Consider the following 17885-nt stretch of genomic DNA (forward strand, 5'->3'; position numbering starts at 1 on the left):
GGGAACGGGGTCGGAGCTGTCGGGGCCAAAGGCACTAGCCCGAGAAGAGGTAGCTTCGGCTCTATTGGAGACTTTCTCTTACCTCTTGTATCTCAAGACAACAACCAGAGTCCAGGCGCCGACCCTGGCAGGCCCCACCTTACAGTAGGCGGGCGCTGGAGCCAGGTTCCCAGGACTACTTCGGGACCGAGGGACTCACTGCCGCTCCAATTCAGCCATGGTGAGGCGCCGGAGGCCAGTGGGCCCCACCCCTCCAGCCTGACCACACTGCCCTCGGTGCCCTCCTCCAGAAGCCCGAGATGCGGGGGGCCGGGAGGCGACACTCCTGGCTCCCCAGAGAGGCGTGGGTCTGGGGCTGAGGGCCAGGGCCCGGATGCCCAGGTTCCGGCACTAGGGCCTCACAAGCCACCGGGGGTGGATACCACGGGCACCCGAAGAAGGTCCCCCACACATTCCAACGCCGGCTCCCTGCCATGGAGCCCTTGAAGAACCTCTTCCTCAAGAGCCCGCTGGGGTCATGGAACGGCAGTGGCAGTGGGGGCGGTGGGGGTTCTGGTGGAGTCCGGCCAGAGGGGTCCCCGAAGGCAACAGCAGCTTATGCCAACCCTGTCTGGACAGCCCTGTTCGACTATGAGCCCAATGGGCAGGACGAACTAGCCCTGAGGAAGGGCGACCGTGTGGAGGTGCTGTCCAGGGATGCAGCCATCTCAGGAGATGAAGGCTGGTGGGCGGGCCAGGTGGGTGGCCAGGTGGGCATTTTTCCATCCAACTATGTATCTCGGGGTGGAGGCCCACCCCCCTGTGAGGTGGCCAGCTTCCAGGAGCTGCGACTGGAGGAGGTGATCGGCATCGGTGGCTTCGGCAAGGTCTACCGTGGCAGCTGGCGAGGGGAGCTGGTGGCTGTGAAAGCAGCTCGACAGGATCCTGATGAGGACATCAGTGTAACAGCTGAGAGTGTTCGACAGGAGGCCCGGCTTTTTGCCATGCTGGCACATCCCAACATCATTGCCCTCAAAGCTGTGTGCCTGGAGGAGCCAAACCTATGCCTGGTGATGGAGTATGCAGCTGGTGGACCTCTTAGCCGTGCCCTGGCTGGTCGGCGGGTGCCCCCCCATGTGCTGGTCAACTGGGCTGTGCAGATTGCCCGAGGGATGCACTACCTGCACTGTGAGGCTCTAGTGCCTGTGATACACCGAGACCTGAAGTCCAACAACAGTGAGTTTCAAGGGGCATGAAATGGGAATGGGGAGGCCAGGAGCACTGCTCAGCCAAGGCCCAGGTGCACACATCTCCTATCTCTGCGAAGCCTATTTAGGGAGATGCTGGAGTCAAGAGCTCCTTCCCTAGAGGAGTATTAGATATCTAGGAACTACCTGTGACCTATCAGTGACCCCAAAGCAAGAATCCCAGGGACCTGGCAGAGTTCTGCCTCTGTCTTCGAAGTTCCTTGTCCCAGCATTTAGCTGAAGTTTCAACAAGTTTTAAAAACTGAGCTCTCTCGGGGCCTTCAGCAGCCTGCCTTCCCATGGTCACCACCTCAGGGAAGACTCCTGGAAGCTGCTTCTCAGGTCTTCCCCTTCCCTGAAGTGTATAAACATGGTGTTGCTGCTCTCCCTCCCCATAGGCAGCTCCTTCAGAACAGAGATCTCAGAAGGGAAGATCCTACTCCCTGCTTGGAGATCAAGGCTGGTCCATCCCACTCTTTCCTGACTACATGTTCTCCAGATGCCTACTTAACTCAGAACCTCAATTTCAGCCTTCTAGAATAGGAACAGTGAGGCCAGAGCAGCTCAAGGACCTTCCAGAGCCCTGACACTGGATGCCCAGCAAGCAGTGCGTCTCCCAGCCAGGGATGTAAATATTTTCTGGCAGTAGGGCTGGGAAGTCTAGTGAAGGGAGACTCCATCTCTCACTATCTTGGACTCCCGTTTGCTGCTGTCATAGGCCCAGGAAAAATTGGTGACAGGTTCAGACGGCTTCCTCAAGTGGGCAGGCTTCAAGCCATTCCAAACAGGCATCATTTAGTGAAGAACTTGGTTGGATGGGTGTCTGGGCAGGGCCTGATCACAGTGCAGGCTCAGAGGCAGAGTCCAGCAATGTGGGGACACCAGGACCTGGGTCTGCTGGAACAGAGGGTACAGGCTAGGCACAGTAGGAAACATAGAGGAAGCGGTTCTCTGTGGCATGACTGGAGAAGAGTATAGAGATTCTTAGGGGCATCAGCATAGACATTTGAGCCTCTTGGCTTTGGCTTATTGTAAAGCAGGGCCAGAGGAAAACAGCAGCAGAGCCAGGGAGACCCAGTTCCTTGCCAGTTGAGCGCGCCTATCATCTACAGAGCACAATGGTGGGCCCGAGGCATATAGGGACCCCCACACATGCTCCCTCCACTAGCCTGGGGGGATTCCCCGAAGGCCCAGGGGGTGGGGGCTCCTGCCTTCTGTTTTTCCTCCGTTCTTTCCAGAAAAAAATGGAACAATAGTCCAGGCCCCTGCTCCCCACCCTCCACACGGCTTCCTGTGTTTCCTGCTGCCCCTGGGCTGGCTTCCTGCCCCAGCTCCAGCCCCTGTTCCCTCCCTGGCCCAGCTGCCTGCAAGGGAGGAAAGAGCTGGGGGTGGAGGGGTTTTGGGAGAGGAAGGAGCCAGGGATTGTGCCCCCCCCCCCAGGCACTAGTTCCTTCTCAGAGTCTGGGTGGTGGTGCAGGCAAGGTGCCCTCAGTCTCTGAGCCTGGCATCCAACTTCACAGACCCAGTCCTAGGCCCGAGTTGCTGTCTGTGGGATTGGGGTGGGGGGAGTCCCTGAGCTTAGAGGGGGGGGGGGAATCAGGCAGGAAACAATGGCATGATTTTCCTGGACAATGGGGGCCTTGTGAGGAAGCCTGGCTGGGAGAGAGGGGGGAATTCTCCAGGCCCACGAGTCACAGGACTGACCAGCCAGCCCGGCCTGGACCTGACCTCCCCCAATTTGTCCCCAAAGAACACCCCCCCCAAGTTGGCCCAGGCCTCCTAGAAAGGAGAAGTAGGGACCATGAGAGGGAAGCGGAAGAGGTGTGAGCTGGCCAGGCTGTCCATAGCCTGACAAAGGCCAGAAGGGGGTGAGGGGACAGTAAGGAGAGGACCATGAGGCTTCCCCAAGTTTTGGGCTCTCTAGCGTCTGAGTGGCCCCTGACCTCCCATGCCCAAGGTCTCCATCAAACATCAAACAACTTAGGTTTTGAGAATTGAGGACCCAGGCAGGATGCAAAACAACTTGGAGGGACATCTGAGGGTGCAGAGGTGAGGTGCTTGGCAAAACCAGAGTGCAGATGGGAGATTGCAGGACAGCTATTGATAAAGTCCTGGGGCGCTGAATGGCTGCCTCTTCACCATTAAAATTCCACAACCACAGAAGAGGCAGGTTGGCTCCCTGCCTAAGAATATGAAGCAGAGTGTGCTCTGCCTGTCTGTGGGCACCCATGTGTGCAAGAGACCAGGCTAGAGGCAGTAAGAAGTCCTCAGTGGAGGGTGGGTCCTGGCTCCAGAGAGAACCTGTGCTCTGTCCTCCTTCCTGCCCCAGCCTGTTGGGGTTCCTCCTGAGATGAGCTTGCACAGGCCTAACAACACAACGGGTCCCTGCCGACTTTGGCAGGCTGACCTAGGGCTGGAGGGCGGAAGTTAGGATTAAGGGTGGAGAGCAACAAGAGTGGGCTCTGACAGATGTGAGCTCAGGATCTCTAGGCTGAAAGGCACTGAGAACAGTTCTGCCACATGTCAGGCCCCAGGTTAAAGGTTTTTCAGTGGTCTGAACTGGCCTCAGACTCCTCCACAACCCCGTGAGCTGCATTTGTTGTCATCTTCTGTCTTGTCTGAGGCAGTGCAGAAGAGGGGTGGGTGGGGTTCAGCACCATTCTCTGACCCAGGAGATAGTGAAAGGAAGTCTGCCAGGAGTGGGGGTGTAAGAAAAGCCATGCCGCATGTTGATAGTAGGTAGGGCATGCCCCTGCTGTCTTGCCTAGAGGGGGCTGGAGCCTAGAGTAGACGGAGGTGATGGAGTCTGAGCTCTGAAGAGCACCAGAGTTGAAGCAGCTGAGAGTGGGAGGGGCCCTCAAGGGAAAAGAGTCAAGCAGAAGAGGCCCTGGGAATGGATGGTGTAGGTAGGGGTTGGGCACTAATGCCAAATCACCCGTGAAACTGCAGGGCTTGACCATCAGCAGAAATGGGTTCTGGCTTCAGGCTTTCAAAGATAAAAGCCTGGTGTGACTCCTCCTCCAAGAAGCCCTCCCTGGCTCACCTGGCCACATAGGTGCCCTCCCCCTCTTCCTCATGCTCAATACCTATCCCGTCCCATTGCAGCCCCGACTGATACCCGTGTAAGAGGGCTGGGGGATGTGCTTGCCACTTGTTCAAAACAGAAGGCACTGCTCACTACAGATGGACCCTTGATGATTCTGACTTTGTCCTCTGCTGCTCTGAGCTTCTCATCTGAACTGTTTTTATCCTGACAAGAGAGTTCTAAGATGTTGCTTCTTGTCAAAGCTAAACACTCCTGCCTGCCAACCAGAGCTTTCACTCTTCCTCTCTCTTCACACCCAACTCCTGCTGTAGACATCTTCCGAAGTCTTCTGAGGTGAAAGTCTGTGATACTCACAGTGCTGTGACCTCCAGGGGACCTTGTGTGCTCATAAGGGCTTCCCGCCTGTTCCCCTGTTCCCTAGCCTAAGTTCTAACACAGGAGTCTCTCTCCTCTTCTTCTCCTCCTCCTCCTCCTTCTTTTTCCTCCCTCCCTCTCTCCTTCTCTCTTTCTCTTCTTCTCCTTCTCCCTCTCTCCTCTCTCTCTCTCTCTCTCTCTCTCTCTCTCTCTCTCTCTCTCTCTCTCTCGGCATGCATACATGTGTGTGTTTTGAGACAAGAGTTTCTCTGTGTAGTCCTGGCTGTCCTGGAACTCCATTTGTAGATCGGACTGGACTTGAACCTTGAACTCTTAGAGATCCACCCGCCTCTGCCTCCTGAGTGCTGGGATTAAAGGAATGTGCCACCAAGCCTGGCTTGGGTTTCTCTTGAAAGGAGAACCAACACTGAAAACCACCACAACACAGTTTTTATTCCATTCAGTGTTAGGAAAGAGCTAGAACATCAGCTCTGGAGCCACAGGCTGAAGAGAATGTTTGCTGTGACCATGACTGTTTCCCTGCTGTTTCCTCATCTGTGAGACGATGTTGACAATTCATACATTCACTCGTTTGTTTCATTTGGTTTAGTTCATCTGTGTTAGTTAGAACTAAGTGTAAAAATTTGGCCTCTAGTGCTCGAGAGGCAGCAACATAGTAATCTCTTGCCAGTAAATGTGTGCCAGTTGGTACTTGAGTAGTTAAGTCCCCACCCCATCCCCAGCTGGGACTTCTCAAGGCAGGGTCCTCAGCAGCCACCTCTGTGTACTCAGTATCTGGCCAGGATGTCTGTCAGATGCACCTCTGGGCTCTTCTCCCAGCCCCATTACCTCTCCTTTCCACCCCCACAATCCTGCTCCACTTCTTCCCCAGTTCTGCTGCTGCAGCCCATTGAAGGTGACGACATGGAGCACAAGACCCTAAAGATTACTGACTTTGGCCTCGCCCGAGAGTGGCACAAAACCACACAGATGAGTGCTGCGGGGACCTATGCGTGGATGGCTCCTGAGGTTATCAAGGCATCTACCTTCTCCAAGGGCAGCGATGTCTGGAGGTAAAGCCTGGGTTGGGACTGAACAGTGTGGGGCTACAGAGGGTTGAGAAGGGGTGCTTAAGACCGGGGTGGCCAGACAGGCTGAAGGCAGGACCCCAAACCATTTAATTCCTCCATGCTTTGAGTTGAACATATAAATCTCTTGTGTTCCCTACAGCTTTGGGGTGCTGCTGTGGGAACTGCTGACTGGGGAGGTACCCTACCGTGGTATCGACTGTCTTGCGGTAGCCTATGGTGTGGCTGTAAACAAGTTAACATTACCCATCCCATCCACTTGCCCTGAGCCCTTCGCACAACTCATGGCTGGTAAGAGGATAGGGCTGGAGAGGTGAGGGGCAGAACTCCCTGGGCCCAGACACAAATACCTGTTTCCTGCCCCATTAGACTGCTGGGCACAGGACCCCCACCGCAGGCCCGACTTCGCCTCCATCCTGCAGCAGTTGGAAGCTCTAGAGGCTCAGGTGCTGAGGGAGATGCCACGGGACTCCTTCCATTCCATGCAGGAGGGCTGGAAACGCGAGATCCAGGGCCTTTTTGATGAGCTGCGGGCCAAGGAAAAGGTGGGAAGAATGGAAGACACAAGGTGGGGTGGAGAATAAGGTGGGGAGTCTGGGTCAATGCCTAGCTAACTCCACCTCTTTCGCTGCTCCGGAGCTTAGGAACTACTGAGCCGCGAGGAGGAACTGACGCGCGCAGCACGCGAGCAGCGGTCCCAGGCAGAGCAGCTGCGACGGCGCGAGCACCTGCTGGCGCAGTGGGAGCTGGAGGTGTTCGAGCGCGAGCTGACACTGCTGCTACAGCAGGTGGACCGAGAACGGCCACACGTGCGCCGCCGACGCGGCACCTTCAAGCGGAGCAAGCTCCGAGCGAGGGATGGCGGAGAACGCATCAGCATGCCCCTGGGTAAGGGGCGGGGCTCCAGTAGGACGCCTCTCTGCCATTGGCTGTTGGCGTGTGATCAAGCCTGTGTGCTGGTAAAGGCTTTTGGAGCCTGACCAGCTGGAATAAGGAGGGGTTTACTTTTGGGCTGGGATTTTCTTTTCGGTCTCTGGGCGGGTCTTGACGGATATTTGCATGTCGGGCTGCCACTGGTGCTGAGGACTAGAGGGTGGGGCCGGCCTGCCCAGACAGTAAACTAATTTCTCCACCAGTTAGTGCTGGTAATGGGGGCCAACCACTGGGCTCTCTTTACTGAAAGCCTGAAGACTGGAATGTAGTGAAGCACCCCCAAGGACACAGCTACTGTTGCCACTGTGGGAGAGGTCTGGGAGCCTCCTAAGGGTGCGTCCTTAAAACCTTTCCTTTCCCAAATTCCAGACTTCAAACATCGCATCACTGTGCAGGCCTCTCCAGGACTTGACCGGAGGAGAAATGTGTTCGAGGTTGGGGCTGGGGACTCGCCCACCTTCCCTCGGTTCCGAGCTATCCAGTGTAAGAAACGATCTGCCTTGCCTTCCCCACAACCCCTAAAACTCCCTGATGTCTAGAGATGTATCTGCCTTCCCTCACTATACCCAGTTACTATATACTATTCCCTCGCTGTACTCTGCTTCCAGGCCTTCCTCCCCTTTATCCTGACGTTTACCTTTAAGTTCCCTCCAAAAACAATTCCCTCTCTCCTCAGGTAATTGTATCATATCATGCTTTTGAGGTTTTTGTTTCATTTTTGAGACAGGGGTCTCAACTTTGTAGCTTTGGCCAGCTTGGAACTCAGAGATCTACCTAAATGCTAGGATTAAAGACCTGTGCCACTGCACTTGATCATATATTCTTTATTTTCCTGAATGCCTTGCAAATATTAATTCAATAATTCTAGTGGATTACTAGTGAGAATTATGATACTAGTGAATTATCAGTGAGAAATGTGAAAAGAGTAATTTGTCAACATGGTCAGTAAGAGGCAGAGCAAATATTCCTCAGACTTCCTCATTGCTAGCCCAGGCCCTGGTTCCATCTACGCCCAGCCCACCCCACCCATCCTAGCTGCTAGGATACAGGAGGACAAGAATGAACTCTGAGCTGTGGCATTCCCTTACAGTGGAACCTGCAGAATCAGGCCAGACTTGGGGTCGCCAGTCCCCTAGACGTCTTGACGATTCAAGCAATGGAGAGAGGCGTGCTTGCTGGGCCTGGGGTCCCAGTTCCCCCAAGCCTGGGGAGGCCCAGAATGGGAGGTAAGTACCTCAGTGTTCCACACCCTGTCACTCTACTCTTTAGAGCCCTAAGACTCACAAGCATGTTCCCTCTCCAGGAGAAGGTCCCGCATGGATGAAGCCACGTGGTACCTAGATTCAGATGACTCATCCCCATTAGGGTCTCCTTCTACTCCCCCAGCACTCAACGGTGAGTAAGGAATTTTGTTCTCCCATCAGATCTTGCTGAATTCTTTCTGAGGGCACCAGGATAGACTTTGAGCCAGCAACAGAAATGCCTTATGAACTCAAGACAAGGAAACTAACGCTGAGATTGCACAGAACCAGACCTAGAACCCAGGACACCAGGCCCACAGAAGTGGACTTACCTGAGGCCTCAGGGCTTCTAGAGACTAGTCCTCCTGTTAGGACTTTTAGGGCCCTGGGCAGCACTGTACCCTCAACAGACTCTGGAAAGGACAAGAAACAGGGAGTGGTTTCTTCCATTGGTACCCAGAAGCTTCCACAGTGCTTTTCCCAGTCCCTTCTGGGGAGCTGCTGGGTGGAAAAGAGGATAAGGAGACAGGAAGAGACCCAGGACCCTCATCTGCATCTGGGGATGTCCAGGACGGTTCTGTTCTCTGCAATGGTAACAGCCTCACCAGGAAGGAGACAACATGTCTGACCCCTGAGTGAGGAGCCATTATTCTCCCCATTTTAGGTAAAGAAATTGAGGCTAAAAGAGAGGAATAAGCTACCTCACCCCAGCTAAGGACTCTAACCACAGATGATGTGGTTTCTACATTCTCTGTGGGCTTCCTAGGAAGCTTTCCTTCTAAACAAACTATTTACAAAGCTAAGTCGGGCTCCAACACCAGAAGGATGAGGGCTCAGCTCAGCTCAGTGCTACCCAGTCTCCACAGAGTCAAAGTCGTGGTTTGTCTGGGGGATCCTATACCAACCTAGGGACCATCTCAGGGGGTCCCAGCCCTACCTTCTGCACATAGCAGGATGTAGACCCTAGACCAGTGCTTCTCAACCTGTGGGTCACGACCCTTTTGGGGGTCAAGTGACCTTCTCACAGGGGTCACCTCAAACCATTGGAAAACACAGACATTTACATGATGACTCATATCAGGAGCAAAGTTATAGGTACAGAGTAGCAATGAATAATTTTAGGATTGTGGGTCACCACATGAGGAATTATACTAAAGCGTCAGTGTTAGGAAGGTTGGGAAGCAAGGCCTAGAGCCTACTTTAATGGCTCTTAGGCTAGAGCCCTGTTCACCAAACGGTTTAGCTGTGCCGATTCGGCACCCACACACATAGCCGTCACCTCCATCCGCCCTTTTCTGTAATAATTGTAGCTAATATTTATTGCCTTCTCCTACCTGCCAAGTAGATGTTATCATTGGCTCCTTTTTACAGAGAAGCTAAGTAGTTCACTTAAGTGGCAGAACAGGATTTGAACCAGGGTTGATCTAATCCAGAGGCAGGCCCTTTACAAAGAATTTTTTAATTATTGTTTTATTTTATATGTATATATATTTACTCTGAATGTGTTTGAACACTGTGTGTGTGCATTGCCTGGGAAAACCAGAAGAGGACATCACATCCCTGGAACTGAAATTATAGATGCCTATGAGCCACCATGTGAGTGCCAGGAACTGAACCCAGGTCCTCTGGAAGAACAGCCAGTGTTCTTAACCACTGAGCCATCTCTCCAGTTCCCACATGTTTTGCTCCAGCAGTTATAGCCCACCACTGGCTGTTGTATGAGGGCTGAACTGAAAGCTGGAAGACCAAGGGGATTGCATTTGTTCTTAAATGTACCAGGTCAGAAGGACCAAAGGAGAATCTGAGGGCCTAGAACCCAGGTGTAGATCAGATCAATCCTCGACTGTGTCTTGCCAGGCCCTCTGAGGTCCCAGAAAAAGAGACACAAGACATAGACCCCATACTGCTCTCCCTCACCTTGATGTGCCATCAGCCCAGCCTAGGTGCTGAGCAAGCTGTGGCTCCCTAGCCCAAGCCTGCACTCATGCTGCTGTCTGGGTCATGATGATACATGACCTCAGCCTTCCGAATACCGCAGCCAGGAAGCTGGCAGAGTCAAGGAATGGGGTCTCACAGAGGATGCAGAGATCACTATCAAGGATTTTACTCACCTTATCCCTAGATAGAGGTTCTGGCCCTTGAGAACCTGATCACTGTGATTGCTCTTAGGCAGTCTGCAGTCAGCCTGCACTGACAGAAAATTGCCTTGAAGAGTATTGCCAGGAGCCACTCACCAACCCAGAGCACGGTGGAAGCAAGTTTGCTTCAACTCCAGGTCAAGCCTCTCATACAATCATCATCTCCTCACTAGCAGGGTCGCTAACTCAGACATTCAGGAACCTTAGAGGCAACTTTAAATTCTAGACATGTTACCGTGGACAAGTCACTTAACTTTAAGGACCTCAGAACTGACTTCAGGAACTGCCACCCACCCTATTAGGTTCCAGTCTCCAATCTCACTTTCTTCTGTCATTTTCTCTTGCTTATTTTAATACTTTTAGATTCTCTTTTACATTTTTATTAATAATTTGTTCCAGGGAATCCATGCCCTCTTTGATCTTTGTAAGCACCGGGCATGTGTGGTAGTATGCAGACACACATGGAGGCAAAAATATTCATACAAATAAATTATTTTTTTAACAAGAGGGCTCCCTGAGCCCACAGAGCTCTGAGCTAAATCCTGTTCACAGCAGAATATCACATTCCCCAGCCTTCTGTGTCTTTCTCCAGCCAACCCAGAACTCCAGACTTAACAGCTGGGTGCCTGGCAGGAGGAAGGGAAGGGCAGAAGGGATTAGAGCAGGAAGGGCTTTGAAGGGATACAATGAAGGACTGTCAGGGCAGTTGGCTGGGGGTACAGAAGAGAGCACCTAAGAACGTCAGGTGAAGGCCCAAGGACCCTCCTCAGACCCTCCTACATAGGACCACAGACAGGCCTGATGAGGGAGGGTCTCTTGGAAGAAGTTACAGCTACTCCCAGGAAGTAGGCTGCTCTGCTCGGAGGACTGTCTTCTACAGCAGCTACTGCCAGGCTTTGCTCCTAATAGCTGCCCCTGCCCCAGATCCCTTCTGTTTGGCAGATGTGTGTGATGGAAAGGTTCAGCAGACGAGGAAGGGCTGCTTTACAGGTAGAGCTGAAGAAGATAGCCTTGGGAAGCAGAGCTCAGTTCTTGTTCTAAGCCACCCAGGATGCTCACCTGGCAGACGTGCTAGCTTCACTCTAACCTGTGTCACTGATACTCACAGGTAATCCTCCAAGGCCTAGCCCTGAGCCAGAGGAGCCACGGCGGTCTGGGCCCACAGAACGGGGCAATAGCTCTGGGACGCCTAAACTGATCCAACGTGCATTGCTCCGGGGGACCGCTCTGCTGGCTTCCCTAGGCCTTGGCCGAGACCTGCAGCCTCCAGGAGGCCTGAGCCGTGAACGTGGAGAGTCCCCGACAGCACCACCCCCTGCACAGATGGCTTCACCCTGTCCACCTGACCTGCCCTCCACCCCGCTCATCCACCTCTCACAAGCAACACCTGATGCCCGTGGACCACTCACCCCTGCACCCTTATTGCTGGACCTAGGTGTTTCCTCTGGCCAGCCATCAGCCAAGAGCCCTCGGCGGGAAGAGACACGTGGTGAGTGATGTAAGACTGATGGGGAGATAGAAGCCATCGGAGAAAGGAGGAATGGCTAGGAACTCAGGACCACAGACAGCTGCTGGTTCCCAAACTAGATTCTTAGGCTCTGTGGCTGTTGGTAGAGCTCTAGGTTCAGCTGTGAAATACAGAAATCTCCCTAATGATGGACTCCTATTGATTGATTGGGCAAAGTGCTGTAACCATTCTGTATAGAAGTTGTATAGGAAGCATTCTTATGCCTAGTTCTTAGATGAAGTTGTTTGTTTGTTTGTTTGTTTGTTTGTTTGTTTGTAGCAAGAAGGTCTTGTATAGCCCAGGCTGGGCTCAAGTCCCAGTTCTCCTGTCTCAGCATCTCGAGTTCCAATATAACAGGCGTGTCCCACCACGCAAGGCTGGATGAGGAGATTAATTTATTTTTACATTTATGTGTTCACTGTGGGGGGGCACACATGCCACAGAGCACATATGGGTAGCTTTCAGGAGTCGGTTCTCTCTTTCCACCACTGGGTTCCAGGTACCTCAGGTTGTTAGTCTTGGCAGTGAGCCCCTGTGACTGCTAAGCCGTCTCAGCAGCCGAGATGGGGGATGTAAGGAGCACAGAGCATACAAATGCAGAGGGGCGGAGTTGGGGATTTAGTTCAGTGGTAGAGCGTTTGCCTAGCAAGCACAAGGCCCTGGGTTCAGTCCTCAGCTCCGGGAAAAAAAAACAAAAAAAAAAAACAAAAAAAAAACAAATGCAGAGGGGCAGCCAGTAAGTCGCCAAGCCCACATAGGGCTAAGACAGCCTGACCCTGGAACTGTGGAATGAACAGACATATCTTGGGACATGAAGAGAACCCACGAGGCAATCACATAACTCACTGAAATGCTAGAAGCTCCGGCAAGAGCAGGGCAGTTCCTCCAAGAGACATCTAAGAATTAGTGGATGCCTAACCATGCACCCCTCTATACCCCATAGGAAGAACTGTTTCACCTCCACCAGGAATATCACGCTCTGCTCCTGGCACCCCTGGAACCCCTCGCTCACCACCTTTGGGCCTCATCAGCCGACCTCGGCCATCACCACTCCGTAACCGTATTGACCCATGGAGCTTCGTGTCAGCTGGGCCACGGCCTTCACCCCTGCCCTCTCCACAGCCTGCACCCCGACGGGCACCATGGACCTTATTCCCAGACTCAGATCCCTTCTGGGACTCCCCACCTGCCAACCCCTTCCGGGGAGGCTCCCAGGACTGCAGGACGCAGACCAAAGATGTGGGTGCTCAGGCGCCATGGGCACCAGAAGCAGGGCCCTGAGTGGGCCAGACCATACCCCCTGCGCTCCAGCTGCCTCAGAGGAGGCATAGCATACACTGGAAGAGGAGCCAGGAAGGCCTCTGTGGCTGCCTTGGTTTCCCCCAGGGACCCTGACCCTTTGGCGGTCAGGAACACTACACTGCACAGAAAGCCTTCACACTGGATGGGGGCTACACCCCACATGCCTACAAACTGTAGGTCCCCCTGATTTACCTGCCCCACTGGGGCCTGACACTGTACCTAGCTGGTTAGGAGGACCAGAGCCTGTCTCAGGGAATTGCCCCCCAAGGAGTGGTGCAGGGAGGGGGTCCAGGGGAAAGGGGCTGACCTCAGGTGTCACCAGCACTTTTGACCAAGTCCTGTTACTGTGGCCCCTGTCTCCAAGGCCTAGTTCCTGGACCCCCTACCCTGGAGGTTATTGGAGCCGGGGCTCTCTGGGTGCCTTTCTACTGCCCCAGCCAAGGTTGGAGCCTTGGCCTGGGGAGCCAATGAAGCCAAATAAACTTGTAAGCTGTCTCCCCAAACACAGTCTCTCACTTCTCTGGAGGTGATCTGGTGTCCTTGTCTTCATGCCCCTAAAACAATGGGCAGATAACTGGCTGAGGCAAAGCTAGGATGCCTTGTACCACACTCCTCTCCTAGGACCAAGCCCACCGACTGGACAGTCTTTAAGGGCCCATCCCAGCCAGCTCCTCACCACTGCCAGGCCTTGTCCACGCCGCATCTTTATTTGAGCCATTTCTACCATTCAAGCGATGCTTTGCCCCACTGTTCCCTGTTGCCTGGTGGGCCCTGCCTGTCTTCTGGGCTCAACTGCAAGATCTTCTCTAGGAATCTTTCCCAGGACCCATTGCCTCTGCCCCAGGTAGATCTTTCACCTGTAGCCCTCTGGGGAACATCTCAAGGGTTTGTCTCTAGTCCATGCCCTGGATATGAACGAACCCACCCACCAGCAGCATGGTGACCAACCCTGGTGTTCTTGACCTGGCCTTGAGGCTCCCACTCGGTGCCTTAGGGCAGTGTCCTTCCACAGTTTATGAGTGAAGTCCCCCAGTTTACACAAGGTAGCCATTCTGGGTCTGCGAACAGGATGTGTAAGTGCCCTCACCTCATATTCTCCCCAACTGTCCATCTGAGTCCCACGGTGCCTCATCCACCCTCTGCTCAGAGGGCCACTGTCCACCTAGAATGCCACCGCATCCTCTAGAGATCTTTGGTCTGCTTGTCCTCAAAGCCCTATCTCCTCGGTCCCTTCATGGTTACTCTCTGACTCAGATGGTTGACTTTTCCCTGATGTTATCTTTAAATTTTTATTTAATTGTATTTGAGATGGTCTTACTCTGTTGCCCTAACTGACTTGGAACTTGCTTTGTAGACCAGGATAGCCTTGAACTCAAAGAAATCTCACCCTTCTGAAGCCTCCCAAGTGCAGGGATTGAGGGCATGCGCCATCACACTTGGCCCTATATTTTTTATATAGATGGTTGACTTGCGTGTATGTCTTTACCACAAGTGTGCCTGGGACACTTGTGCCAGAGGAAGGTTGTCAGATGCCTTGGAACTAGAGTCAAAGGCAGTTGTGAGCCACCATGTAGGTGCCAGGAATCAAACCCAGGTCCTCTGAGAAAGTAGCAAGTGTTCCCCATAGCAGACCATCTTTCCAGGGCCATAACTAGCTCATTCTTGGATTGAAATATTACTTCCTTCAAAGAGTTTCCCTGGGAAGCTTGCCCTCCCTGGTGGTTTGTCAGCAGATTCCTTGTGGGAGCACCAGGAGAGGACAAACCTCTGTCTTCTTCCCTGGTGTCTGAATGAGTGATATATACGTGACTGAGGAGGTGTGACCTTGCCTGCGATGGTGTGAGGCCCTCTCCAGGCTTGCATTTCCTCACTCAGTCATCTTCTCACCAGTGTCTTCCTCCACCCACCCCCAGTGCACAGCTGCCATGTCTTGCCCCAGAAACTGGGCGTGCTCCAGCTCACCTCCCTCCATTCACATTCACCCTAGTCATCTCAGCCACCTACCCACGCAGCACCTCCTCCCAGCCACGCCCTTCACAGCCCCTCCCTGGTGCCACTGGTGGCTTAGGCTACTCCCTCACCTTCCCAGGCTCAGAGTGCCATGCTATGGGAACTCTGAAACCATGGGCCCGATACCTGCTCCTCGTTATGGCCCACCTGCTAGCCATGGGCCTTGGGGCTGTGGTGCTTCAGGCCCTGGAGGGCCCTCCAGCTCTCCACCTCCAGGTCCAGCTCCAGGCTGAGCTGGCTGCCTTCCAGGCAGAGCACAGGGCCTGCTTGCCACCTGAAGCACTGGAGGAGCTGCTAGGTGCGGTCCTGACAGCACAGGCCCATGGAGTTTCCAGCCTGGGGAACGGCTCAGAGACAAGCAACTGGGATCTGCCCTCAGCTCTGCTGTTTACAGCCAGCATCCTCACCACCACCGGTAGGCCACCACCACCACCAGGCAAATCAGGAGGAGGATCCAAGAGCTATAGGGTGCAAGCCCTTCCTCCACCCCAAAGCTCCAGACAAAGCCATGGCTCTATCAGGCCTGACATCACAACTAGGGCTCCCCACACAACACACCCCAACTGGTGCCTCCACTTAAGCTGCCAGGAGGGGTGTGGCCTCCCTAGCCCTACCCCTCAGTACTCTGAATCCAGCAAAAGCCCAGGTCACATAGGCCTGAAGCCAGGCAGGGAATAAGTACATCAGGGTGGGATAGACTCTGGTTAGAGAGATGCCGTAGGAAGCACAGCTTAGAGTCACCCTCTCAAGAGAGGCTGAGAAGAGGAAGTGGTGATGTACTTGGAGCCCAGTCAACAGGGTGCAGAAACAGGGTAGGGTTAGTGAAATTTCTGGCTAGGAGAACAGATGTGCTTAGGCACTGAAATAGTCCTAGGGGTTTGGTTTGGTTTTGTTGTCCTGCAAATAGTCTAAATACTTTTCAAAGTGAAATGTGTTTTTCTAACTTCTCTTCCAATTGGCTGGAACAGGACGGAACCTGTCTCGAGAACACATGCCCGCTGGCCCACCCACTACTCTCTTACCTCACATCTGACTCCTATGGGCTTTGGCATTTGTAACCCATGGACCCTGTGATCTTGTTCTCCCAGCATGCCCCACTCTCCTCCTTCTCCCTTTCTTGCTCCTGCTTCTCTGGCTTAAAATGCTGTGTCTCGTGCATGCTGCCTCTTTTCAGAACGTCTTCTTTCCCGCCGGCTTCCCTCACGGTAACCCAGGGCCCGGGCAGATACCCATTTGGGGAAAGAAAGCAGATGGCAGGTTGAAGATTTGGAAGCATTGGTTAGGATAAGAACCCATAAGCCCCAGGAAGCCAGCATCAGGCTAGGGATTCATCAGCTGTAGGGCACTTGCCTAGGATGCATAAGGCTCCCTAGGTTCATCTGAAGTGAGGAGAAAGAGGAAGGCCCTCTCAAAGCCAGAATGTCAGCTTTAAATTGTTCCAGCTAGCCTAGGGCATGTGTCTTCAGGGTTAATTTTCCAGAGAAGCCAAGAGTAACCCAGTGAGGTTAAGAAACCAGTCCACCATGCAGTGAATGAGGACCCCAGCCTGAAGCATTCATGACATCACCCAAAGGCATACGTGTGTGGGAGGTGATGGAGAAAGAGTGACCGCCATGGCATCCCACTCAAAGCTCGCTGCCCTCTCTCTTCCAGGTTATGGCCGTATGGCCCCATTCTCCTCAGGTGGAAAGGCCTTCTGTGTGGTCTACGCGGCACTTGGGCTGCCGGCCTCTCTAGCACTTGTGGCTGCCCTGCGCCGCTGCCTGCTCCCTGTGTTCAGTTGCCCAGGTGCCTGGGTAGCTGCTCGCTGGCAGCTGGCACCAGCGCAGGCTGCTCTGCTCCAGGCAGCAGGACTAGGCCTCCTGGTGGCCTGTGTCTTCATGCTGCTGCCAGCACTGGTGCTGTGGGGCATACAGGGTGACTGCAGCCTGTTAGAAGCCATCTACTTTTGCTTCGGCTCACTCAGCACTATCGGCCTAGGAGACTTGCTGCCTGCCCAGGGAAGAGGCCTGCATCCAGCCATTTATCGCCTTGGGCAGTTTGCACTTCTTGGTGAGTTCAGAAAAGAGGAGGGTAGAGGGGTCTGGACTACAACTCCCATAGACCACTAGGGGCTACAATCCACAAAGAGATCCTACCCTAGGGCACAGAATGGGTATTTGTAGTTCAAAGAACACTGGGAGACATGTTGAGAGTTTGCAAGTAGTGTCATGGTGGATGGTCACCATGGGAAGCGGGTGGGGAACATTCTGAGTATCCTAAGAGCTGCCCTGACCGCCTCTTCTTCCCAGGTTACTTGCTCCTGGGGCTCCTGGCCATGTTGTTAGCAGTAGAGACGTTCTCAGAGCTGCCACAGGTCCGAGCCGTGGTGAAATTCTTTGGGCCCAGTAGCTCTAGACCCGATGAAGACCGAGATGGCATCCTAGGCCAAGATGAGCTGGCTCTGAGCACCATGCCGCCTGACGCCCCAGTCAAGGGACAAACCATCCCGGCATCAGCATCACAACAGACACCAGCTTGCTGATGCAAGTAAGGTGACAGCAACCCAGTTCCATCATTGGAGGACCTTGAGCAGGAGGCCCTAAGGAGGCCTGAAGAGCACAGGGGGAAGGGGTTATGGGAATGAAGATGTCATGGGATGATGCCAATGTTAAAAATTAAATGGACTGCTTTACACCAAGAGGCTTTGGGCTAGATCTTCCAGCACCAGGAAAAAATTCAACTGTGAGAGTGTGTTTATGTTAACCCCCCCCCCCCGAACAATCTAGTGGGGGTGGTACACTCAGGCAGGGAGGCATTGAGCATGTTTGGAGGTCAAAGGACAGCTTTGTGGAGTTGGTTCCCTCCTTCCACCTTCAGGTGGTCCCAGGGATTGAACTCAGATCCTCAAGCTTGCTCAACAAATGTTTTTATCCACTGAGCTATCTTTTTTTTAAGGTTCATTGATTGATATTTTGAGTACACTGTAGCTGTCTTCAGACACACCAGAAGAGGGCATCAGATCCCATTATAGATGGTTGTGAGCCACCATGTGTTTGCT

The 17885-nt window shown here is 53.5% G+C and overlaps 2 protein-coding genes across 2 annotated transcripts; both read left to right on the forward strand.

Annotated features, from left to right (window-relative positions):
- The first annotated feature begins 38 nt into the window (after window positions 1-38).
- Map3k11 (mitogen-activated protein kinase kinase kinase 11) lies at window positions 39-13338 on the forward strand. The gene is made up of 10 exons (NM_001013150.1): window positions 39-1215; window positions 5519-5699; window positions 5857-6005; window positions 6084-6259; window positions 6359-6602; window positions 7017-7130; window positions 7738-7873; window positions 7951-8042; window positions 11135-11515; window positions 12477-13338. The coding sequence occupies exons 1-10, from the start codon at window positions 474-476 to the stop codon at window positions 12812-12814; spliced, it is 2553 nt and encodes an 850-aa protein (NP_001013168.1). The 5' UTR covers window positions 39-473; the 3' UTR covers window positions 12815-13338.
- Window positions 13339-14906: 1568 nt separating this feature from the next.
- Kcnk7 (potassium two pore domain channel subfamily K member 7) lies at window positions 14907-17525 on the forward strand. Its single transcript, NM_001427489.1, has 3 exons — window positions 14907-15260; window positions 16499-16897; window positions 17137-17525. The coding sequence occupies exons 1-3, from the start codon at window positions 14942-14944 to the stop codon at window positions 17367-17369; spliced, it is 951 nt and encodes a 316-aa protein (NP_001414418.1). The 5' UTR covers window positions 14907-14941; the 3' UTR covers window positions 17370-17525.
- The last annotated feature ends 360 nt before the right edge of the window (window positions 17526-17885 follow it).

The sequence above is a fragment of the Rattus norvegicus genome, chromosome 1 (genome assembly GCF_021556685.1).
Source record: "Rattus norvegicus strain SHRSP/BbbUtx chromosome 1, alternate assembly SHRSP_T2T, whole genome shotgun sequence".
Classification (NCBI taxonomy): domain Eukaryota; kingdom Metazoa; phylum Chordata; class Mammalia; order Rodentia; family Muridae; genus Rattus; species Rattus norvegicus.

What these genes read in the sequence shown, in the direction of transcription:
- Map3k11 (NM_001013150.1), top strand. Translation starts at nt 474, where the DNA reads ATGGAGCCCTTGAAGAACCTCTTCCTCAAGAGCCCGCTGGGGTCATGG. An exon ending in AAGGGCAGCGATGTCTGGAG is followed by an intron (nt 5,700 to 5,856) that starts GTAAAGCCTGGG and finishes TGTTCCCTACAG; the next exon opens with CTTTGGGGTGCTGCTGTGGG. An exon ending in ACGCATCAGCATGCCCCTGG is followed by an intron (nt 6,603 to 7,016) that starts GTAAGGGGCGGG and finishes CCCAAATTCCAG; the next exon opens with ACTTCAAACATCGCATCACT.
- Kcnk7 (NM_001427489.1), top strand. Translation starts at nt 14,942, where the DNA reads ATGGGAACTCTGAAACCATGGGCCCGATACCTGCTCCTCGTTATGGCC. An exon ending in CAGCATCCTCACCACCACCG is followed by an intron (nt 15,261 to 16,498) that starts GTAGGCCACCAC and finishes TCTCTCTTCCAG; the next exon opens with GTTATGGCCGTATGGCCCCA. An exon ending in TGGGCAGTTTGCACTTCTTG is followed by an intron (nt 16,898 to 17,136) that starts GTGAGTTCAGAA and finishes TCTTCTTCCCAG; the next exon opens with GTTACTTGCTCCTGGGGCTC.